Source organism: Colias croceus, chromosome 2 (genome assembly GCF_905220415.1).
Source record: "Colias croceus chromosome 2, ilColCroc2.1".
Lineage (NCBI taxonomy): Eukaryota > Metazoa > Arthropoda > Insecta > Lepidoptera > Pieridae > Colias > Colias croceus.
In genome coordinates, this window is record NC_059538.1 from 10,224,574 (window position 1) to 10,251,368 (window position 26,795).

The 26,795-nt window shown below is 33.9% G+C and overlaps 2 protein-coding genes across 3 annotated transcripts; both read right to left on the minus strand.

Annotated features, from left to right (window-relative positions):
• Positions 1–105: 105 nt before the first annotated feature.
• Positions 106–21,854, minus strand: LOC123703096 (probable uridine nucleosidase 2). Of its 2 annotated transcripts, none has more exons than XM_045650981.1 (8): positions 21,735–21,854; positions 15,835–15,939; positions 13,969–14,068; positions 5,102–5,270; positions 4,361–4,477; positions 2,356–2,492; positions 1,623–1,809; positions 106–787 (listed from the first exon to the last, which is right to left on the minus strand). In XM_045650981.1, exons 1-8 carry the CDS (start codon positions 21,824–21,826, stop codon positions 669–671), a joined length of 1,026 nt encoding a protein of 341 aa, XP_045506937.1. In that variant the 5' UTR covers positions 21,827–21,854; the 3' UTR covers positions 106–668. The 2 variants fall into 2 exon arrangements, with proteins under 2 accessions (XP_045506937.1, XP_045506946.1); XM_045650990.1 differs by lacking the exon at positions 21,735–21,854 and adding an exon at positions 16,193–16,327.
• A 1,432-nt stretch (positions 21,855–23,286) lies between these two features.
• On the minus strand, positions 23,287–25,543 carry LOC123704548 (transcription factor Adf-1-like). Its single transcript, XM_045652928.1, has 2 exons — positions 25,378–25,543; positions 23,287–24,864 (listed from the first exon to the last, which is right to left on the minus strand). The coding sequence occupies exons 1-2, from the start codon at positions 25,526–25,528 to the stop codon at positions 24,263–24,265; spliced, it is 753 nt and encodes a 250-aa protein (XP_045508884.1). The 5' UTR covers positions 25,529–25,543; the 3' UTR covers positions 23,287–24,262.
• Positions 25,544–26,795: the final 1,252 nt, after the last annotated feature.

The following is a 26,795-nucleotide window of genomic DNA, read 5'->3' on the forward strand; positions in this document are numbered from 1 at the left end:
AATTATAGCTATATTATTAGCATCTTATCGTAAAAATACCTATGTTTCTTGCTAAAACACATTTCAATTGACGTATGTGGTAAAAAATTAAATAAAAAGCAAGCATTTTCTTAATACTATTTATTGATATCATTATAATATATAATTATCAAGGCAATAATTATAAACAAATTTACAAGAATCAAATATCACAGTTGATATTAAACACTGTACAGAATTTCACACTTAACAATATTTAAAATGTATTTTATATACATAATATATTGTTGTATTACATTGCTACACTAAGATTTCATCTATCAATATATCAAAAATTTGTCCAAATTTGTTCAGCAGTTAAGGTACAGACTAGTATATACTAAATAGTTATGACGTTGTTTTATTATTTTATCACTCACAATGTTGGATATAGGTACATATTCAAAATATACCAAGTAAATTATGTGAAACACGTATGAGAACATTAACGAAGCCTTAAAAACCTTTATCCAAAGCCACGGCAGGAAAGATACGTTTTAACGAAGAATTAAAAAATGTTCTCACTCAAAATAATATGAATTCATGAAAAATAAGTTGATATTTGTGGGCAGATGTATATTTTTCCAGCAAGCCATATCTTGAAATTTTCTACTTTTTTTTTCACTCATAGTTTTGATTGAGATTATTCTTTATTCATGGGAAAATATATTATACAGAAGTTGTTTATATTCATCTCTGTCCATAGAATACAAAACTCTGGCATTTGGTTTCTCTGATGTGAAATTATTTGTAGCGATTCCTCTATTCTCTGTAAACAAAAAACATTTTCTCTACATACACCATTAAAAGTAATTTTAACAAAATGTTTTTTAATCAGGCCCTGTCCGTTCCACTTATGACCCTGCTGACTGCCAAAAGTATCACAAGATACATATTATAAAACAGTTGCTCCCCGCTGTCTGTGTGTCCCTCTGTACCTGTTACAGAGCTTCACCGACCGTCAGTGCGTACCATCAGCCCTGACAACATTGACCGACCGTCAGTTTGTATCATTCAGTGCTCTGCGTACCAGTAAACTGACCAGACCTGGTATCGATGTTCATGTTCACGACGACGATACACGCATGCGCGTTACGCGTAGTCAGTAGATCTGTACAGCACTGAACGCGTTAATTTGTTTGAAACAAATGGAAACAAATTGTTTCCATAGCGCGTCAGTCGACCGACACTACGCATGCGTAAGCGCTCGACCGACGGTCCTCGTACGCAGTGCGTAGCAAGATACGCGTGCGTATGGTCGGTCGGTATAGCACTGTACGGTTTATGAATTTCCATACGTATGACAAGCGCGACTGACGTACGCACTGACGCGGATGCGACGGTCGGTGAAGCTCTGTAACCGGCCTAGATCTTTAAAACTACGCAACGTATTTTGATGGAATTCTTAAAAATGGATAGAGTGGCTCTCCAGGAAGATTTTAGTATGCAATTTGTTAAGATTTAGATAAAGCGGGTGAAGCCGTGGACAGAAGGCTAGTTTTTATGAGTGGTTCTCCATAAAGATTTACGTACATAATTAGTTATTATTTAAACAAAGCGAAGCCATGGACATGGATGAAAGCTTGCTTATAAAACATACTCACCACACAAACCAATACTATTGTAGGACATCTTCCAATCCGCCATGCTGTCGTTGATCGCGGCGGCCATGACAGCGGGGTCCAAAAGCACCCACTGAGGGGCTTGAGCCGGTATCGAGAGGCGCTCAAATTTGTTCAAATATTGCATCACTGTGCTTGGTATTGCGCCAAGAACGTTGAGACGCCAGTCCTGAAATTTGTAGGGTTATTTAAAAGACAATTTTCTTATATCAAACTGAAACATTTACCTATTCAATTAGACTTCTTCTAGAAGCACTTTTGAATAGTCATAACATAGTTTAACAATTTACATTGGTATAAGAATTTTGAGAATGTGCTAAAGAAAATATTATATTGTAACGAGAAATATATGTACCTTATTCGGGTTTTTTAATGAGGAATCTAATTACTTACTACTTTTCCCCTTTTCTACTACTTAGTATATAGTAGTAGATATGTAATTGTCACTTGTGTGTGTTTTTTATGAAAATGTCATTTTTCACTGAAATTCCATCGCAAAATTTTTTGTTTCATTTAATTACTTAAAATAAAATTAGTTATTGACTTCTTATCATCAGTCATCAAATTTTATTTGTCTTACTACTGAACCGATTTTAATAATTATTTCACCATTGGATATGTACGATAATCCTGATTGCTAAAGCGGTATAGGCTATATTATATGTACCACAAACAAAACCAGGGCAGGCTCTAGTATAAAATAAACTTTATTTACCGTTTCTACAGTTACGCTCTTTCGTATAGGAGAGAAGGGCACTATACTAAGATCTTCAGGCTTACTGCCATTTGTTATGATTCGATACGCTTCAGCATCCATGGCTGCGTTGAATTCTGCTTCTTTGTAGTTTTCATCTAAAAAAAGATAATTAATAATTAGATAATTAAAAGTTTCATTGGTTAAAATTTTGGAACAATGTGGTAGATAATGTAATCTATACTAATATTATAAATCTGAAGAGTTTGTTTGGTTGAACGCGATAATCTCAATAACTACGATTCCGATTTGAAAATTTCTCTCAGTGTTAGATAGCCCATTTATCGAGGAAAGCTATAGGCTATAAAATATTATCACGCTAAGATCAATAGGAGTGGAATGGGGCTAAAACCGCAGCTAGTAGGGGAGAGCGGGGATGAAAGTCACATTTTTAACTTTTTTTATGTAACTTCCAAAATACGTTGTTAAGGAATGATATTTGTATACCAAACGATAGTGTAATTATTCTGTTACAAAATAAATAAACGTATTTTTGTATTATATTATCAGTTGTAGAAATATTTTGTATTTTCACCCTAAAGAAAAATGTGACTTATAACCCCGGGTCAGGGATGGTTGTCACAATGCCTAGGGTAGGTAGTCACATACTAAATAACAGGCAATTTATAAATAGAAAGTCACTTTTTGGTCTTATAATTTTACGGAATAGTTTTTAATTAAGAACTCTTAACCAAATGAAACCGTAGACAGTCTTTATTTCAGTCTGAATATTAAGAATCACAATTTTAGCAAATAATAATAAGCGTGAGTCAATATAGAGTCATCAAGGATATATGGACTTCCAGCAGGTTTGTTAGGGTGATTTTCCGGTGTTGATTGAAAATTAACGGCTGAAACAAACAACCTCAAAACGCAAATAAAGTCAGCTCGCATACAGGGAGCTAGTTGACATGTGACAACCAGCCCCCGAAAATTTGTGACAACGAGCCCCATGACACGTTTTAGAAAAAAAACATTGAAAATAAATTCCGGTCAATGAATATCTAAAAAACTGTATTACGATATTATAAAACACATTTCATCATCATCAAATGAACTGAAAGATTATTACTGTGAAACAAGAACGTATAATTACGAGGTTCGACACAACAGCACAAAAATTTACTTTTGCTGTGCGAAAACAATAAACTCGTGTGAGGCCCTCACGGTAGATCGGAGCGGTCTGACGCGAAGTGGGGACAGCGTTGTCACTGTATCGCTCTTGCCACGCTGTTCAACAGACTTATTCGATAGTTCAGTTTTGTGTTAAGACCCCTGTGACAACCAACCCGTGAGACAACCAAACCCGGTCTCCCCTAACTAAATCTTATTTCAATGAATTATATATGTTAAGGATGTAGATATTAATATTATCCATGAGAGCGGCTTAAAAACACTAGATACAAAAGAGCCTAAAATAACTGGTTAATGTTTACAAAAACCTTGCATATGTAATTAATTGTTTATTGCCATCAAACCTCCGACTCTTGAACGATCTTAATATCATTAAGTGTATTTTATTTGACTTATAATAATCAACCTTTTTATTTCAAAAAATGCAATTAATTAATAACCGATTGAATTAGAGAAATCTACGTAAGATTACTTTAATTTTTCAATATTACATATATTAACATCATAAATTAAAGATTTTACCGGAATTTGAACGCGATTTTTTCATTATATTATTTTCTCGACGTTTCGCACATATTAATAATATAAGTAATGAATAAGTAATAAATCGTGTTTAAAATCCGTTAAAATCTTTAATTACTACTCGAGTAAAATCAAACACCAGAAAATACTATATTCACACTGATGTGAACAGTTAACAACAACTGTTCAGTAATTACATCAGTATTTTAATTTTCTTCATAATATTATGATTTCCAAATTGTCAGAACTAGACAAAATTTAAAATATATAGGTAGTATATTACTATATATAAATATGATTATATATTTACCATGTATATGTCCTGCCCCCACATATAACTGTGCAAGCCGGGACCTAAATCTCGGGTCCAATTTTATCGCCAAAGCTATGTTTGTCAACGCTCCTATAGCAACTACTGTTAATCTACCTGGAAAATAAATATTGATGTATTATCGTTTTAGAAATCAAGGTATTAATGTTTTATAGCAGGAATATTATCTAGAATGTATAAGGATTCCCAAGCAAACATAAAAAAAATATGTAAGTGTGCAATAATAAACAGTCTCTACATTTTCAAAACTGACTTCAGTTTAAACGATGCAAGTTTCACCAAACTCGATAGAATAGTTTTATACTTGAAGTTCTTTCAATTTTAATTCTGCAGTTTTTTGAGTGACAGGACATTATTTTTTACCATCTATCGTTTGTTGTCTTCAGATTTCACGGTTAGTAGGTAAATTGCTTTTTCCTTGTGATCGTGATAGTTCAGTAACCTAACGTAAAGGGATTCGAATGCGTTTCGAGATTTGTGTCCATAATAACTTTGGCTTACAATATATTGCTCTTTTAAAATATCCAAGTTTCATCACTGGCAGCTAAAGTTCATCACGACGTCAACTTAACCCAAACTCCTTTAGTGTTTTTCTTTTAGAACTTGATAGTTCAGTAATTAGACGTAATATGTCCTCATTATACGGACTACCAAGTACAAGTAAAACTATCAGTTTAGTTACATAAAATATATCAAAGTAAAATGTATCAAATTATTTACCCTCATACTTCCTAGCCAGTCTTACAAGAGCCATTGCAGCATGTTCATCCTGTGCCTCTATAGGCTCATATTCTTCTACCTCATTGTCTCCAAGACCATCGTATCCGAAGAAGTAATCTGATTCTATATTACTTATGAACGAAGTTTTACTACCCCGATATATGGGTACCTGTAACATTAAGGAAAATTTCATGTGTGTGTGCAATTAACCCATAGAGTTCGAGTTGACCTGTGATGAAGAGAAAAACGTGTCTTGACCATTCTTTTACCCGATGGGTAGATTATTATGTCTACCAGCAGATCCTCAGATAGTTTATCTTAGTAGATACTAGATTATAGACTCGCTTTCCGCTCGGGGCTTCGCTCGAGTAATCAAAGTAAGTTGCCAACACGATGTATCGCTCTAAAAAGTAGCCTATGTTCGCGGTTAAAAGTGCCTCCAGCCTTCTAACTATCTTGGGTCAAAACATCATATCATGAAATCGATCCGTTCTAACGTTAAAGAAGGACAAACGAAAAAACACACTTCCGTAAAATAATATATCTACTAAGTAATTAAAATTGTCGCTAGGTAAATAGTCGTATCAACTCGTGTAAGTCCGTGTAACGACCGTAATTTTTGTCATATAAGTAGGTATTCAAGAACTAATTATTTACTACAAAGAACATAGGTAGCGCGTCAAGTAAGATATTTTAAGGTGTAAACAAGTTATAATTATGGCAAAATTAAATTATTTTTGGAAATGCTCAATAAATGTCTGTTATCTTCAGAAACACGAGAGAAACTATATCTCTACAAATATTATAAAGAGGAAAGGTTTGATTTTTTGTTTGTTTGTTTGTTTGTATGAATTGAATAGGCTCCGAAACTACTTGGCAGATTTGAAAAATTCTTTCACCATTCGAAAGCTACATTATCCACGAGTGACATAGGCTAGGTTTTATCCCTGAAATCCCACGGGAACGGGAACTATGCGGGTTTTTCTTTGAAAACGCGGGCGAAGCCGCGGGCGGAAAGCTAGTCTATCTATAATCTATACTAATATTATAAAGCTAGTTATGTGACAACCCTACGCTATATGTAATGTGAAGCGCTGACGGTGTGCTTTCGTTCGTGAGAACGTTTTATTCCTTTAAATTATAATATTAGAATAAAGATATATTGTGAAGCATCGTGCTCATAATAACACGTATATTGTAATTTTACTTTTTAATTAAAATAATTTAAGATATATAATTCTTTTTATTAATTCACTGGAAAGTGAATTTAACTGGCGCAGTCGGTAGGATACTCGGGTCGCCCGGCGGGAAGATATCCGAAATAAATATCGGTTCCGAGGCCCCGCGCGGCCGACCGGTTTTTTTAAAAACCCAAGCGAGTATCCAGAACATCAGCAGTATCCAGCCATCGATACAGAAACCATGTTAATGTGAGTTGCACAGAATTATTTTATTGTGTTGCTTTCCTATATTATATTCCTATATTAATTTTAGAATAAACCTTCACGATTTTCCATCCTAGGAAATCCCGGGGTACCGAGGCTGTTAATACCCAACAGTCCTCGAGAAATAGTTTAGTTGATAGTATTAGAAGTATTGATAGTTTTAATATGTCGTTTGACACGGAAGAAATTTTTAAATGCTTAAGGGTGGTCCCAGATTTCGATGGTAACCCCCATGTATTAACAAGATTCATTAAAATATGCGACCAATTAGTTATTAAATATATAAGAGATGACCCCGAGGCCACTCTTTCTAATTTATCGTTGATAAACGGCATTTTAAATAAAATCACGGGACCGGCGGCACGCCTCATTAATACTAACGGTATTCCTGATAGTTGGGGTGGAATCCGTGAGGCCCTAGTTAACAATTTTTCTGACCAGAGGGACGAGACGGCTCTGTATAATGATATAGCGTCACAAACCCAGGGCGGCAGCTCGCCCCAAGAGTTTTATGATAGATTACAGTCTTTATTCAGTACCATGATGACTTACGTAACTTTACATGAATCTCTTAAAAGTACTATAGACGCAAAACGGGACCTATATAAGAAATTGACAAAACAAGCTTTTGTTCGGGGTCTTAAAGAACCCCTCGGGTCGCGTATACGCTGTATGAGGCCCGAAACAATAGAGAAAGCATTAGAGTATGTTCAGGAGGAATTAAATACAATGTACTTACAACAAAGAAACGATGCTTCATCCAAATTTAATTATTCGAATTATAATAATGTACCTAAGTCTATATATAATAATTCTTTAATGGCGTCACCCAATTTTCATGTACCCAAGCCCCTCTATGTACCTCAACCGTATATGTTTCCTCCTAAAGTCCGACCAAACCCACCGTATCAATTTAGAATGCCTGTTCAAAACCAGCAGCATGTTCCTAGAATGCCCACACGTACCCAACAAATATTCCGAGCTATTCCACCTAACTATAACCCCCATAGCAACGTGTTCCGATTACCACAACGTGCTCAACCAAATTATTATAAAGGTCCAACGCCAATGAGTGGCGTGAGTCATTATGTCGCGAAGGAATCACCCTCGACTGGACATGACTGGCGTAAGCATGGTAACCCACCACCTACTAACTATTTTAAAACTCGTGATATCAATGTTAATGAATGTGTGCCATATGAATATTACTCTCCATACTATGACTACTACGACGCTGATTATAATAACTATTATGTTGACTATGCTGACGATTATTACTCTAACTACGAGGCGATTTATGATCAAAATTGTGACATGCCACCCGAAAACGTATATGAAACTAATGAAAGTAATGATACTAACCAACACACTGACTCGACTGACAACGAAAATTTTCCGAAGGCCAGCCATACAAGAAAACCAAGATAGAAATTAATTTGCAGACGCAAAGGCAGCTACCGTACATACAGATTTTAGACCCACCATTAAAACTATTATTAGACACAGGAGCTAATCAGTCATTTATAAGTCCGGAAGCGGTTCAAAAGTTTTATTCAAATATAAGATTAAATTACGATCCTTTCGAAGTCACTAATATACATGCCACCACTAGAAACGATTTCTCTATTACTATACCATGTTTCAAAGAGTTTCAAGAGACTGATAAAATTACACTATTTGTATATAAGTTTCACGACGTATTTGACGGACTTATAGGCCTCGATTTACTTGAAAAATTGGAATCGAAAATTGACTTAAAAACCCGGCAGTTTATTACGCGTAATGCCACTAACCCTATTAAAATGTATAATTCGTGCAATGTAAATTTATATGAATGCGTTTTACCAGCGGAGTCTTCCAAATTACTTAAATTACCCGTTAATGTACCAAATGGTGACACTTTCATACCAGAACAATTTATTTCAAATTGCGTTATACCTCATTGTTTAACGTCGGTTAAAAATAACAGAGGAATTTTAGAGGTTCGTAATCCAACTCAACATGATATCATTTTCTCAATGGATAGACATGTCTCCGGTGAAATTTATAATACTGAATTATTTAATCAAAATAAGTTATCAACCCGTACATCAGACGTTATATCTCGGTTACGTACAGATCATTTAAATCAGGAAGAGCGAGTTAACTTAGAAAGATTAGTTGCACAGTATTCAGACGTTTTCTATATAGAAGATGAACCACTTACATTTACTAATAAAATAAAACATCGCATACGAACCACGGACGAAGTACCAATTCATACTAAAAGCTATAGGTATCCATTTGTACATAAAAATGAAGTTAGAGATCAAATTCTAAAAATGTTAAGTCAAGGAATAATAAGACCTTCAGACTCAGCCTGGAGCTCACCAATTTGGATTGTTCCCAAAAAGGCAGACGCTTCAGGGAAGCAGAAATGGAGATTAGTCGTAGATTTTCGTAAATTAAACGAAAAAACTATTGACGACAGATATCCTATACCTAATATTACTGACGTCCTTGACAAATTAGGCAAGTGTCAATACTTTAGTACATTAGATTTAGCTAGCGGGTTTCTACAAGTGGAGATGGATCCTAGTGATATTTCTAAAACTGCGTTTAGCGTGGAACATGGGCATTTCGAATTTTTGAGAATGCCCATGGGACTTAAGAATTCTCCGTCCACCTTTCAGAGGGTCATGGACAATGTCTTGCGCGGTCTACAGAACGAAATATGCCTAGTTTACTTAGATGACATTATAGTCTTTAGCACCAGCTTACAAGAGCATATTGATAACCTTAAAAAAGTATTTCAACGTCTACGTGAGTCAAATTTTAAAATTCAAATGGACAAATCCGAATTTCTTAGGTTAGAAACTGCATATTTGGGACACATAATTAGTAGAGACGGAATTAAACCAAACCCAGATAAAATTAGAGCTGTAACTAAATACCCTATTCCAAAAACTTCTAAAGAAATAAAGCAATTTTTAGGTCTTCTAGGTTATTACAGAAAATTTATCCCTGACTTTGCCCGTGTTACAAAACCGTTAACTAGATGTTTGAAAAAAGGTAGTAAAATTATTCTAGATTCAGAATACGTCAATTGTTTCGAAAAATGTAAAACACTTCTATTGAATGACCCCATATTACAATACCCAGATTTTACGAAAGAGTTTATACTTACGACTGATGCATCCAACGTAGCTATTGGTGCCATATTATCCCAAGGCCCAATCGGTTCTGACAAACCTATTTCATATGCTTCGCGTACTTTAAATGATAGTGAAATGAATTACAGTACCATTGAAAAAGAGTTATTGGCAATTGTATGGGCAACAAAATACTTCCGACCGTACTTATTTGGCAGAAAGTTCAAAATTATAACAGACCATAAGCCCTTACAATGGATAATGAATCTCAAGGAACCGAATTCTCGGCTGACACGTTGGCGCCTTAAGCTGTCTGAATATGATTATACGATAGTTTATAAGAAAGGTAAATGTAACACGAACGCGGACGCATTGTCGCGCATAGAATTGCATAATGAAAACGTAGAATCTATGATAGTGAATATTTCTGACTCTGAATCGACTGTAACTGCACCTGACGACAGACCATTAGATAGTAGATCATCGACTGTTTCTGCACCTGACGACAGACCTTTAATTAGCCAATCATCAACAGATACAGCCCCCTCCTTAAGAGCTCACGGTATAGACGAAACTCTTAACGTTAATCCAGAAGGCACAAAACATACTAGCCGTGAAAATCCTATTCTTGACATTCCTATAAGTGATGACCCACTTAACACATTTCGTAAACAGATATTTATAAAAATCACGAATAACTCACCTTCAACGAAACCTTCCATAAAGAAGCCATTTGATACATTCTTACGTGTCTCAGTACAAATTAACGAAGACAGCTTACAAGAAAACATTGTAGAGCTGATTAAGAAGTATGTAGATCCTAAAATTCGTACTGCAATTTTGGTCAATCCTATTAGTAAAATGTTCGATATAGTACCTTTAATTCAAAATACTTTTAAAAATTCATGTATGAAATTATTTCTTGTTAAGCGGCAGATTGAAGATATAACTGATTATTTAGTTCAACAAGATACTATTCGAAAATATCATGAAGGTAAAACGAACCATCGCGGTATTAACGAGACTTACCTTTCCTTGTCCCAACGATACTTCTGGCCTAAAATGAAAACCGACATAACAAGTTACATAAATACATGCCCAATTTGCAACAGTGCAAAATACGACCGTAACCCTGTACGCCCAGTATTTAAAATAGTGCCTCCTCCTTCTAAACCATTTGAGATTGTTCATGCTGACGTATTGACTCTAGAACATGATAAGTATCTGACTATTATTGACTCATTCTCTAAATATGCTCAAGCGTACCGAATAAGCGACAGTACTGCACCGAATATCATTAAAACATTGTTACTTTTCATGACGCACCACGGTTCGCCTATGTCGATAACTACGGACCGAGGTACTGAATTTACAAATCAAGTATTTTCCGAATTTGTACGTCTGCATAAGATTAACCATCATATGATTGCTCCTCATACCCCCAACGAAAACTGTATGATAGAACGCTTCCATAGCACCCTTATCGAGCATATAAGAATATTAAAATTAAAGCATAAAAATGAAACCGCAGTAAATTTAGTGCCCTACGCGATCTTAGCATATAATAGTTCTGTACACAGTCTGACTAAATGCCGACCTTATGACGTAATTACAGGACATTATGACCCTAGAGACCCAACTGACTTAAATTTATCGGAAAGACTTTTACAACAATACATACATAACCATCGCATTAATATGGAGACAGTTTATAAATTAATACATGACTCATCATTCGCAGAACGTGAAGCGATTATGACGCGACATAATACCCGAAGAGAACCTGAGATTGACTATGCACCTGATCAAGAAGTATATATACGTAATCCGTTAGCCGCGAGACAAAAGTTAGCTTCACGATTCATAAAAGACAAAGTTGTGTCTAATTTACCTATACATGTATATACTTCCAAAAAACGCTTACCTGTTTCAAAATCCCGACTCAAGCGTACTCCAAAACCCACTACTTCCCTTTAATTTTGATAACCGTACATTATTACTATATAAAAAGGGTTCAACATTTAAACGAAAAATTGGATAAGGCATCGTCCTTGTTAGAAGCTTTAAAACCAGTGTAAAACGTAGATCGATAAATGGTTTAGGTACTATACAGAATTAGCGCAACTCCTAGACTCCTTAGACGATAATATTAATGATAATTTACTTTTAGTAATAAGAAATATAGAGGATAGTTTAGCTTTTACGCGTACATCGCGAGCGCACCATGTTATGTTAGAGATAGATATATTAAGTATTATATTAGTTACTTTACGTTCCTTTTACGATTCAGAACAAATTATTATTAATGTAGATCTCCGCGAATAATTCGCACTGGATCATACTTTAATTAAAATAGGATAGTAATTATATTAAGATTCCCCATTATAACTCCTCACACTTTAATCGTACAAATCATATTATCATCATACCTCCCTATCCCTATAAAGCAACCAATAAAGATATTTATGTGCACATAGAGGCTGAATGCCCGAAGTTCAATCGAAGAGCAATCGGTTTCTATGTGAAGAGACCCTAAACCATCATACAAGAAGTTCACCCGACTGTATTGACTGCACAAACCTCATCATCACGCAAGAGATATCCAGCGATTGTGAATCCACCTGCCTAACATTAACTAAGCCAGCAATGGAGAAATTGGACGACAGTCACTACACCATTATTTTCCATCTCACAAAAGTTGAATTATCCTGCAATCATAAGGAATACCTTCATCTCGAAGGCAGTTTTATAGCAACGTTGCCGACAAACGGTTCTCTACGTACTGACGACCTCACTATTGTAAACTTCAATGTTCCTGTGCTATCGTCGCTACAAATCAAAGAAAATGAATATTCAGAAAACACAGAAAACATCAGCCCCAGAAGTTGATCCTGCCGCAACATTTTCACTCAATGTCCTAAAATAGTTGCGGATCTGCGGGGGGAGGAGTTATGTGACAACCCTACGCTATATGTAATGTGAAGCGCTGACGGTGTGCTTTCGTTCGTGAGAACGTTTTATTCCTTTAAATTATAATATTAGAATAAAGATATATTGTGAAGCATCGTGCTCATAATAACACGTATATTGTAATTTTACTTTTTAATTAAAATAATTTAAGATATATAATTCTTTTTATTAATTCACTGGAAAGTGAATTTAACTAGCTGAAGAGTTTGTTTGTTTGTTTGATTGTTTGTTTGTTTGAACGCGCTAATCTCGGGAACTACTGGTCCGATTTGGAAATTATTTCGGTGTTAGACAGCCTATTTTTCGAGGAAGGCTAAAGGCTATAATATTATATCATCACGCTACGCCCAACAGGAGTGGAGCCACGGGGGTGCAACCGCGCGGAGCAGCTAGTTTAAAATAAAACAACAATAGGGATTCGATTCTATATCCAGAACTTCGATTTTATTGAATGATCGGTTCACTTAGTTGGTACTATATTATAGTGAGTCTGCCTTCGAAGCCAGGAATCGTGGGTTCGATTCTCACCCAGGGCAAATATTTGTGTGATGAGCATCGATATTTGCTGCGTCTGGGTGTTAATTATCCATATATTAAGTGATATATGTATGTATTTAAAGTTATATATTATCTTAGTATATTATGTATCTTCACTGTATCTTTATCAGCTCTATCTTTATCGGTTTCCATAACACAAGCGAAAAGCTTAATTTGGGCATAAGCTATTATCTATAAGTATTCTGTGACATGGCTTGATATGGGATCATCTTGTCGTGTGTGATAAATGTCCTAAAATATTTATTACATATTTATTCAGTACATATTTTTACTGATTCCAATTGTTTATCGATATGTCAACATGTCAACTGAAGTTTGAAAAGAAATGTCATGTCGCTGTCACTTATATGTCGTTGACTCTTGTCGTTTTCGATTATGTATACAAAATGCATACGAATTCTTCTGGTATTTTTTTTTTCATTAAAGAAAAGAGTTTAGATGTATAATTACGATTAGTTAATTGACTCTTAACTTAGGTACTGACCTTAGGTACTTGGACACGAGTTTTCCTATTGCTATGGATTTATAATTATTGAGATATCGTAGGTATAATTAAATGTCTTACAAATATTATGTGCGAAAGTTTGTAGGTATGTTTGTTTGTTATTTCTTCGCGCAAAAATTGCTGAACCTTCGGGTAACTTCGATTAGGATAGTTTTTAGCGGGCGAAGCTATGGGCAATAAGCTAGTTAGTTTCATATTTCTGCAACTCTGACGTTTTTCGGTATCAAGACTGGTTATTCCCCAAAACCTCTTACTCACATTTTGTCTGTCAGCGATATTCAATATCCTCTGAGTATTCGTGAAAACTTGGCTTTCATTGACATTCCCGTGGACTGTCGTGAGAGCTATTACTTCAGGCCTAAAAATGCGAAAAAAGTGATTACTAGTCTATCAATATAAAGGGCAAATTTTACGGAGAAGAAATCACGGGGATTTTTATTCTATTTTTCTAGCCTTAAGTGCAGTATTTAGTATTTACTAAAGTATTAATTATTTCAATTCGTAAAAAAATAATTATGTTACATGGCTTAAGGCCGTGTACGCGGTCCGTGCGCTGTTTGGCTCAAATATGTGATTTTTCAAACCAGATTGTCCATCAACCACTTATCTTAAAAACATATGGATTACTAATAATTTTAGGAAATTTTATTGTCTATATAGTTAGTTAAGAGTTTTTTTCAATTAATACAGTATTTGTGAATACCATCAAGATAACTGAGCCGATGATTACTTGATTTCACTTTTAGTGTCAATTTCGAAGCTAAAAATATCTGAAATTGCTGACAGATCTAACACACATTTTTTTTTAACTAACTGCAAAAATCCTCATTAAAATAGTTAGTTAAGAGATTTTTTTATTTTGGACTCCTAACTTACGAAATTAAAATCCGAACAATGTGAATTTTTTTAGAAATTATAGTCGACAAAATGATTATTTTCACCAAGATATTTGACTTAGTTGAATATAATTTATACATATTGCAATAAAAGAACGTCTTACTTATAAGATAAAATTTAAAAAATCAACTAAGGTACCTCTATTATTTTTCTACAATTTTTTTTAAAGTACTATAAAACACTGCGCGCGACCCGATTAAAATCAGTCGGCAGCGAGCCTTTCCAGAGAGAGGACATGTTGCTCGGCGCTCTCCTGTGGACCTATGCTGTTCATAGTAAAAGGATAGCGCAAGCCGCGATCTATCGTAATAGATCGCGGAGATTTTGACTTGCGTTAAATTGAATAAGCCTTATATTTTTTTTCTTTCAAAATAAATGCCTCTAAACCTATTGCATCCTTACTAAATAAATTTGAGAATCCATAAAAATGATGTCTCCTAATTTTCGAAATTATAACAGACAGTGATGTACAGCCAATCATCATTAGGTATTTAGAAGCAATTGTAAATGAGTTTTGCGATCGTATAATCGTAATCGTTAATTGTATGTATAAATTGCTGTTATAGTTACAATAAATGAACAAACATGACGTCATCTTCATTAATTTGGCATTTTCACTTTTGTAAAAATACTTTCCTGTGAATTTCATTTATTTACACTTTATAATGCTGGCATACAAATAAATCCTTAAAATTAAAATTAAAAACTAGTCCAGCACAGAAGGCGGCCTTATTACTTAAGAGTGATGTCTTCCAGGCAACCTACTAAAAATAGTGTGAATTTTGTAATTGTTTTGTTGTCTTTAATGTTGTGTAGTGAGTTAAATTCCTAATTTGACTTCTATCTAAAAGTAAAACGCAAGCTTTTATTGAAATAACTAATAGTTACATTGATGTACACATTACACAACACTACAAAATATTTTTTACAAATTAGTATACGTTTGCATACGTTTTTAAAACTATGAGCATTTTTGTATGATTAAAAATATCCAAAAAGTAATATTATATTTATTTTATATTCGAATAAAAATTGTTTTTTATAAGTATATTATATTAATATATTTTTCAGTAAAATTTCGAACTATTGCGCAGGCAAAATTGAAGGTAACATAGATATGAGTCTATTTTAGACTTAATTATTATAATTAATAAATAATAAAATAATTCACATATAAATAAATTATTAGATATTTAATTAATTAATTTTAATTATAATTTCACTTACCCTTTAAAGGCTTTTTCGTACAATAAAGCCATGAAAATTGCAATTGCATCGTCCGCACCTCCATCATGGTCTATCACTAATTTTGGTCTCGGATCTTTTCCATCACTAAAATATAAATAAAATATCTATATTATTAAAAATATAATCCACTTAATAACAATATCACATATTCAATCCTCCAATACACTTTATAAAAATATCACACTTAACACACACTGCTTAAACTTTTTAATAATAGCATCACAACTTTTAACTTTAATTTCTGACAACTGTTAAATTTCTTCACAAAATATATAGGTATATTTTATATTTCAGCACACAATATATTTATTTATTTATAGGATTACGCTTAACCTACCAAATAATAAATAGCGCTACAAGGAACACGAATTTTAACAGATTCGACATTATGAAACGAGTTGTCGATGTGAATGAACGATGTATAATGTGCTTATTACGACAATCATTCAACTGTTTTTATTTTTAGCTGGATTTGTGGTTCAGTGGTTGAAGGCCGGCATTTTAGGGTACCGTCGGTGGTATACTGGAACTTTTAATACTGAGCGAAATCCGTCGCCACTCGTTTGTAAACCGGGTAAGTAGCCTTTGTGCTAACCTAAGCAAGACATATCAAAATGAAACTGAAGTTAATTTATCGAGTAAAGTAAGAGGCTTAACTTATAGAAGCCGAGCATAAATGAAAATTATTTCTAAATAGGGAAGAATTAAATACTCTCAATCTGACTACGGAACCATGAAATATGCGAAGTTCGATTCTTACTTAGCTAATAATTTAATTTTCAAGAGTTTTACCAGTTTATCTAGCATTTCATATATCGTACATAAGATAAAACTATTACATAAAAATATGTAGGAAACTACTTTTTAGCATTATACAAATATACAATAGTAAAAACTTAATTACTTTCCAAATTCACGTGTCAAATTATTATTTTTTGAATATCTATACCATAATATTATAAAGCTGAAGAGTTTGTTTGTTTGTTTGAATCTCAACAAGTACTGATCCGATTTGAAAATTTCTTTCGGTGTTAGATAGGCCATTTATCGGGGGAGGCTATAGGCTATATATCATCACGCTAAGACCAACAGGAGCGGAGCAATGTGGGTGAAACCGCGGTACACAGCTAGTCACAATTCACAAATATATTCTTAGCAAAGATATAGGTAATTACACAAATTGAATAACTCAGCCCCCGGAATCACAGACGCAATAGAAAATCTATTGTGTCATGGTCCGATCGGGCCGCTCGGGGCTCAATGGGTTAAAACGTAAAAACAAAATATTTTAGAACTACCTAGTCTAAAAGTTTCGATAAACTGTAACGGGAAAAAATCAAGATATCTAAATATGTACATTGCACTGCATTAATTAAGAATGGAAAAAAACTTGTTTGGAATATAAATTCTATGAATTGCCTTATTCATTCTTGGCCATATAGATTTAAAAATGAGGAAATAAGTAACAAAATGTATGTACTTAATATGTTAAGCTAGCAACCCTGAGTTGTTTGTTGAATGTTGATTATTATTTATTTTATTTAGGTGCATGGAAATCAACATTAAAATATGACAACTCTAATTATGAATCAAAACGAGAAAGGTCATCCATATTATATTAAACTAGCTGTGACCTGCGGTTTCACCCACGTAACCCGCAATGTGCATTAAGTAAAATGCGGTTATTTTAATAATATAAAGTACACTAACGTTATTATTGGTATAGATATATTATATTCGAAAGTTTATTTAAATGGATATTTCTTTCTTATTGAAAAATATTTTAATATTTTACTTGCAGATGGATATTTAATAATATTAGGGTATTTTTGGTATTATTTGGTAAACAAATCTGTAAAATAAAGCCAGTAAAATTGATATAAATATTTGCAATATAAACACATTAAATATTTATCTCGGGTCTAGAAGTCTAATCGGGAAGAATTTTTTAGTGGGACAGATATTTTTTTTTCGTATTAAATGCAAATTATAGATTACCTACATACTATACTAGCTTGCCTCCCGCGTTTTCAAAGAAAAACCCGCATTGTTCTCATTCCCGTGGGATTTCTGAGATAAAACCTATCCTATGTGTTAATCCAAGTTACCCTCTACATGTGTGCTGTAGTCGGATTATTACTATTTGCGTGAAATAGTAACAAACATACACACATACATAATATACATACATCCATCCACAAACTTTCGCATTTATAACATTAGTATGACACGCACGTTATTATATCTCAAGTAAAAAAATATATTTTTCATCGACATAATCAAACGCAAAAATAACATTGAAAATTGAAATTTATACCTTTTATAGCATAAGAACTTTCGTGTAATACCTTCATAAATATTAATGATTAACATCAAAACAACGATACTTTAAACGCATTAATGAAACCTGATTTTAGTTTTGTAATTGCAACAATGAATATTATGAATTTTTATTACTGATTGATTTAATAGATTTGATCATTTGTAATGGCTGGATGGTTAGACATTTCTAGTATTAATGTAAATACTAGCACACGTGCGCGGTTTTATTCGTGATAAATGAGAATTTTCAGCGGGCAACTTTATTTTTCAAATAAATAAAAAAAAAAACTAAATCACTGCCAAAAAATTAGTCCTTTTTCTTCTTTTTTCAATTGTCAACTCCCGATCCCAGTGAAATAATGAGTTATAATGTAATAATTAAAGTTATAATAATAAAATTATCTTTCTTGCGATTATAGCAAGAGAATATTCAAAATCAGTGAAAACGCTTTGGACTTATATAAAAAAATGTACTAGTTCAGAGAGCCTATAAATACAGTATTAAGGAATATATGGACGATAAAAACCCATGGAGGGTTGTCGCGTAAAAACCACAGGACAGTTCTTTGGCATATTATGATAATATATGATGTTACGTATGTATTTTGTAAAATTAAATTGTAAAACTGACATGATTAAAAACTTAGATTAAAAAGAGCAACTATGGAGTTTCTTGCCGGTTCTTCTCCGTAGATACTGCTTTCCGAATCGGTGGTAAATGTTAAAAATATGTAATGACGTTTCAAAAGTCTTCTAGAAGAAGTCTAATTGAATATTGAGTTTGATAAAAAATAGGCATTTCAGTAATAAAAACCGTTATTAAATTCCAAAGACAAATTTCTTTTGCATTTATTAATTGTATGAATAAATTATTATGATTAAAATAGCTATTTAATGAAACCTTGTGTCTATTGCCTATTTTAGAAGTATGTACTTACTATTGTCTTCAAATTTAATTATTTTACAAATTACCTAGTTTATTAGATAGATGACTAGAAATTATCTCTTATTGACTTTATTAGTATTATAATTATAAATGACTAGCTGAGCCCCGCGGTTTTACTCGAAGTCTATAAACTCGATAGCCTTCCTCTAGAAGTGGCTTATCTTACTGAGATTAGCGTGTTCAAGCAAACAAACATACGAAAAAAAAACTCTTCAGCTTAATAATATTAGAACAGATTTTTGGATTGCTGTATTTGTTTAAAAATTATAAACTTGAGTACTTAACTAGAGTGTAGAAATTATAGAATAACTATGTTTCCGCCCGCGGCTTCGCCCGTGCTGCAGTCAAAGAAAAACCCGCATAGTTCCGTTCCCGTGGGATTTGCGCGATTGCGTCATTTTACCGGGATAAAAAGTAGCCTATATTTCATGAAAATTGGTTCAGTAGTTTAGGCGTGATTGAGTAACAGACAGACAGACAGAGTTACTTTCGCATTTATAATACTATATTCAAGATCAAATTAATGTGTTATCGTTATCATAATTAATACATCATAATTATTAATTAGGTACCTGTTGTTATGTGATTTATAGTTTATATTTTATAATATAAATTTACAGGTGTATTTCATTAAAATAATTTTATCTACTTACTCGTATATATAAATGTATTTATGAGTCTACTCCAAAACTACCAATATATACTATAGATTTTTCAAATTTTTGTAGCATTCTCCATCTCTACAGTAACAGAGTAAAATATGATATTATGTGTACCTATAATTAAGGTTCCGTGCAGACAGAGAGCGTTCTGCGTTCCGCGTTCTTTGTGATGCGAAGGATCTATAGCACCGGCGCACACAGAACGCAGTCAGACCGCGGCGCTGCGCTATAGATCCTTCGCATCACAAAGAACGCGGAACGCGGAACGCAGAACGCAGAACGCAGAACGCGGAACGCAGAACGCTCTCTGTCTGCACGGAGCCTTATATATAATAAAAAATTTTTTTAACGAATGAAGGAATTAAAATTTATTACTGCGTTTTGCCAGTCTCTACTCTCTTACATTTCCACGAATACGTAAACCCACATACGAGAAGTAGTAGCTAACGCTACCACAAGCGTAAGACGATATTATTACATACTTTACATACTAATATTATAAATGCGAAAGTAACTCTGTCTGTCTGTCTGTTACTCAATCACGCCTTATAACTGAACCAATTTGCATGAAATTTGGTAGAGATATTTTGATACCCAAGAAAGGACAAAGGTTACTTTTTACCCTGGGTCATAGGATAGGTTTTATCCCAGAAATCCCACGGGAACGGGAACTATGCGGGTTTTTCTTTGACTACGGGGGCGAAGCCGCGGGTGGTAAGCTAGTTTTATTATAAATGATTTTTTTCGAAACATAGCCCATGGGGGCCAATATTTGTATAGGTTTTGTACGAATATTTGCACGGAAACGGATTACAATTATTATCTATATTATAATAACTAGCTGCGCTCCGCGGATTCACCCGCGTGGCTCCGCTCCTGTAGTGATGATATAAAGCCTATATATAGCCTTTCTCGATGAATGGGCTATCTAACACCGAAAGAGTTTTTCAAATCGGACCAGGAGTGCCTGAGATTAGCGCGTTCAAACAAACAAACAAACAAACTCTTCAGTTTATTATATTATATATGTCATATCTAGTAATCTATTACGATGTATGTAACTTCTAACGTTACAAATATTAAATGTTCCGTTCCGGTTAACTGTTTGTTTTTCATACATACATTACTTAACCGACTAAACCAAAAGGAGGTTTATGTTTTTCTAATATTATGTTAGTAATTAACTCAATTCTTTGAAGCATGTCTATACTTTTCTTGTTTATATTAGAAATTAAAAATGCGAAATTATGTCTGTTTGTCTGTGTCTATACTTGTCCGGCACAACATAACTTCATTTGTAGGGAATCGGGGATAATAATAGGTATAGAGAAAAATTTAAAATAGCTACTTTCCATATTTATACTGTGGCTTTTTTGATTGATTTAAAAGTGTGTTTAAATATTTTATTAAAATTGTAAATCAACATAACTAAAATGTTATAATGTAACTACATAAAGTAGTGTATTAAGATAGTATACAGCTATACAGCATACGAACTTGTGAATAGTTAAATATTTTTTGAGTACCTACCTACCTATCTTTGTGTAAACGTTGTATATATTTACCCTTATTTACCCATAAAATTATGAAGGTCCTCAATATCCTAGTGTTTTTAATGTAATGCTGTCATAACGATCGATGGTAGGTAGGATAAATAGGTAAATAATAAGGTCAACGTTTATTAGCGTGCTATCTTTTATTAAAAGTACATCTATTATTATTTCACCTCTAATATCATAAAATATACGTTCATGAGTTATGCTGATACTTTTTTATAATACTTATGTTATCATTTAATGTTATCAACGATATTAGTGTCATTTCAAACTCCCTATTTACTTAAAAAGGTATCTATAAATATAAATAAACTTAATTATGACTCATATTTTCGTTCAATTAGGTACGACACGAATTTACTCATATTTTTCTCATAATATTACATAACTCACCTTCTTAAAAATAGCACTAAAAATACACACACGGCTGTAGCAACCAATAGAGCTGGTATCACATAGATTATATTCTTATATTTCGTTTCCATAGTTTAATTCGATAACAACTTAACAAAACACATGTATTTGTCATATTAAAACATCACACAATAATCACATTTTCCTGTGTCACGACTACTGACTATTTAACACGGTATAACTTTTTTATTATTTACTCGTAGCGCTAAATACTAATTAGTTAGAGAATAAATAAATGGATTTTAATTGCGAATAATATCTTAACTTATATATTATCTAAATCACGTATTCGGTGACTTGTAAAAACGCGGGAACTGATTTTAAATCGTGTGGAATGTTGATAGAGCAAATTATGTATGAAATGGTGTTGAATTGTTAGAAATTTCTATACTTTGATGCGTATCGAGGCGAATATGCTTATCTTTATACCCTTTTATCAGTGTATATGTAGATTAATCCTGTATTGAAGGTGAAAATATGTTCGCAAATACATCTATGTCCCTTACATTGCGTAGTGAGTATCAAATTGTATGATCTTTTGGTTAATAAAAGCAGCAATGTACGTGGCAATGGATAAGAATCACGAAATGGTACATGTAAGAATAAGCAAAATTATGAAAGTACGTGATAACTATCAATGAGACTTTACAAAATAAATGCATTGTTTCTCACGTTTTTGAAGATTTTCATTTAATTGCAGTGAAACAGGAAACTCCAATATTGAAACAAGGAAAATTTTGACTGATCCTTTGCTTTTAATATATTGTGTTTTAACTGAGGTTGATAATAATTGGTACCTAATTTCATTTAAAAACTAGCGGTCCGCCCCGGCTTCGCCCGTGGTACATATTTACGTTTTCTCGTACTTCAAGGAATACAATAAAAAAAGAATTATCGAAATCGGTTCAGCCGTTCTCAAGTAATGCGCTTACCAACACATTTTGGGATTCATTTTTATATTATAGATTACTTTCCCCGAAGATCGCTAGCATAATGTCTATCTGTTTCATTTTAACGCCTAAACAACTGAATTCCTTCGATGAAATTAAGCCTAGACTCTAGTTGTAACAAAATTTGATGTGATAGAAAAAAAAGTTACCGTCTCAACTAATAAGAACATAGTACAACTAATTACTTATTAAAGTAGAATTCCGAGACGGGCCGCAGACTGCAACCGCAGGCGACTCTGTGGCTACCGGCTGCGGTTATGGCAATGCTGCCTGCGGTCGCTATTCCAACTACGGCTGCATGCCGTGGCTGCACAATGCACAGAACCGTGTCTCAGTTGTTCCAATAGCTTCATGCGAGACAGAATGTTAGACGCTACCGATAGTGTACTAATGTGTCTTTTACTAGAAGAGGAAGATGATGATGACTTGTTGTTATTATATGCCAAAAGAAAAAGAAAAGCACCTAATCTTTTTTTAAAAGCTGAACCAAAGAAGGAAGTTATTATATTTTGATTAAAACCCATATAATTAGTGACTAGGAAAAATTTCGAAAGTATTGTCGGATAAATAAAAATCAATTCGATTTTATACTCAGTTTTATTAGTGATGACATCCAACCAAAAAATCGACACGCCATTACTGCGGAGGAAAAATTATATCTAACTTTAAGGTAAGTTAATAAAATCAAAATATTCTTCATTTATTTCAGACGGTTCATGACGGCTTTGATTCGCTTGATTAGACAAATCTGTGGGCCCTGGTAAATCGGCTACGGTACTTATTAGAGAAGCGGGGCCTGTATATTATGAACAGGACCTGGTACTGTAATTGATACTGATATTGTTCATTATGTCGCGCACTGCTTGGCCTAGGTAGATAAACAGGATCTCGCGGCAATGGTACGTGTAGCGCGCTGCTTGGCCCAGGTTGAAAAGGATCTGACGACAATACATGTGGCGCACTGCTTGGCCTAATTTTACCTCTATCAGTGGGTCGTGGTGAATGTGATTGTTCATTATGTGGCGCACTGCTTGGCCTAGGAAGATAAACAGGATCTCGCGGCAATGTCCGTAAAATTTCAGGTATTATAAAAAAACTTTGGAATTCTACTCAAATTGATCTGCTTATGAATGTTTATTATGCTCTTTGCCAATCCATTATCACTTATTGTATTAACTCTTGGGGTGGGGCCGCGAAAACATCACTCATCGGCCTTGAAAGAGCTCAACGAGCGGTCCTAAAAACAATGTTATGCAAGCCTTTCAGATACCCAACCTCTGAACTTTATAAAGACAGTGACGTTCTGACGGTGCGGCAGCTTTTCATACTCTATAGCTCTCTTTCCACCCATTAATATATTTTAAATTTACTTGATTACAAAGATCTTGTAAAAAAGCGTGTCTTCAAAATTCCAAACATAACTACACACACAACATTCGCTAAGCGCATGAACCCATATATTGGCATCTAGGGCATGCAAATTGAATTTGAATGTGAATTTGGTGTAGGCGACAGGCTAAAGGCAGAAAGTGATGTAGAAATCTTTGAATTATCAGTTTAAGTGGATGAAGAGTTGGACAACTTTTTAGCTGCCATTATCTCGTACTCTGAAAGGACTTCATATAAATGTTTCTTAGCTTGAGCTTTTTCCACTTGTGGCAAATTTCTCAAAACTTCACCTATGTGACGAACAAACAAGTCTATGTCATCATCCTTCTTTTTCAATATTGTTTTAATCAAACTCTCTCTTTTTTCGTCCCTTTCTTTCCATACTTTTAAAATAGAATCTTCTTTTAATACTTTGGTTTTGAAATCTAAATTTATTTTCTGTTTATTTTCTGTTTCAACTTTAGTTGTGTCGTCATTGTCACTATCTTGCTCGGCATAAGACATGGCTCCATCTTTGGATCCTTCTTGTTCATTTGAACTGAGTAGATTGTCCACACTATCCTCCTCATTACTCTGTGGAGCCCTTGGTGACGAAGGTATATTTGAGCCACCCGATCTGTGTTCGGGAACACTTTCCAGAAATGATAGCAGCAGATGTCTCTTGCCTTTCGAGTGTTTAGGAGTAGCTGAACCTGTACCTAATTTATGTTTTTTCTTGAATCTATGATATCCATCGCGGATAGCCTTCCATTTCTTTTTACATTCGTCACCTGTAATAAACAAAAAAATATTTGTTACAGATTCTTGGCCACCGGTGAAACATATGAATCCTTATCTACTTCATTCCGTATATCAGTGTCCTACATATCCCGAATTGTGAAAAGGGTACTTAACGTTATGAGACAGAAACTAGTGCCAATTTTAATGAAAACACCCACACAGGATGATTTCAAACGCAACATAAATAATATCCGTACGCATCACATAAAATGTATATAGCATTTTTACCAACTTTTCGTTTAAACATACTTGTAATTTACATAATAACTAGCTTACCGCCCGCGGCTTCGCCCGCTTTCTCTAAAACGATTTGAGAATTAAAATATCCTATCTCTCAAGTTGGATCGAACTGCACATGGTGTGCGAATTTTATTATAATCGGTTAAGTGGTTTAGGAGTCCATTGAGGACAAACATTGTGACACAAGGTTTATAATATTATATTAAGATATTATGTAAGTACTCTAAAAACATCTGAATAAAATATTTAAGTTAGGTACATACTATTTTTATTTAAATCCTTTCCTATTGCTTTCCACACATTATCTTTGACCAATTTATTGCGGTAATTTTGATTGGATATGTCGTAAAGAAATGGATGACCAGCTACAATGTTTATAAGTTTTTCTTCATCGTTATCCGAAAAAGTTGACATTTTACGTGTGAAGTCTCTGCGGTTCGCAACACGACTGCCAATTGGCGCTGCAGTCTGCGGTCGCTGCGCGCCGCGACCACACGCTGCGCGTTGCGTCTGCTGGCAGCAGTGTTGCCGCGCTTAGAATCAATTTCAGATGTTCATAGAAACAAGTGCTGTCGCTTGCAGTTTGCTGTTGCAGTTTGCGGTCTGCGGCCCGTCTCGGACTTGTACCTTTATTTTCCTTCTATAAAATATTGATAAATAAAATAAAATTAGATTATAGTGACATCTATACGTTATTTTGGTAGCTTAATTTAGTTGCTATGGCTATGGATTTTTACTGTTGCTTAAAAGTATAACTAGATGGCGTGCAAACCAATTTTTTAATCCACGGAGTGCTCATTAAATAGTTTCTAATATTGTCGCTAGATGGCATAAAAATAAATAAGAAATTAATTTATCTATACCACAGTATTACAATATTATTTCTTACAGTAAGGAAACGCCTTTGATGTCGCGCGATGCCGCCGCCAGCGTAGGTACTTACGCTGCCACACGAAAATATGCTAGGGTTGCAACAAATGGGAAATAAAACAATTGTGATTATTAATATTATGATGAAATCATTTATTCATATGTACATTCAAAATAATTGCGATTATTAAATCTGATGTAATTATTTGTTCATAAATATACTTATAATTACAGATTTACTTTTTTTTTGGATGTTCTTAATTGTATAATATACCATTTAACTAAGTAATGCATGCGCATTGGGATGTACAATGTGATTAGAAAATAATGAGGACAACATATACATAGCTTTGATTTTAATTCAACAGATACAATTAATACAATCTTTCTGAAATATTGTTTCCTTCTGGGATTTCAATGTAGATTTACATCCGAAAACAGAACAGTTTTTGCGCGCCATAATAGAATATGTAAGCACCTATGTATAATAAAATTATTACACAAAAAATACGACTGCGTCGTCCTTTCGCGATAGTTAATGCAAACTCAGCGTGATTGCATTAAGCGGCCCGCGTCGCCCGACCCCCCGCCATTTCCCCTCCGTTTCTCTGCACAAGTACATTCGTCGCCATACTGTAGGAAATATAGTAATACTGTGTTTATACTATAATTATAATTATTATTTTATATTAATATTATAAATGCGAAAGTAACTCTGTCTGTCTGTCTGTTACTCAATCACGCTTTAACTACTGAACCAATTTGCATGAAATTTGGTATAGAAAAATATTTTGATACGGGCCGAGAAAGG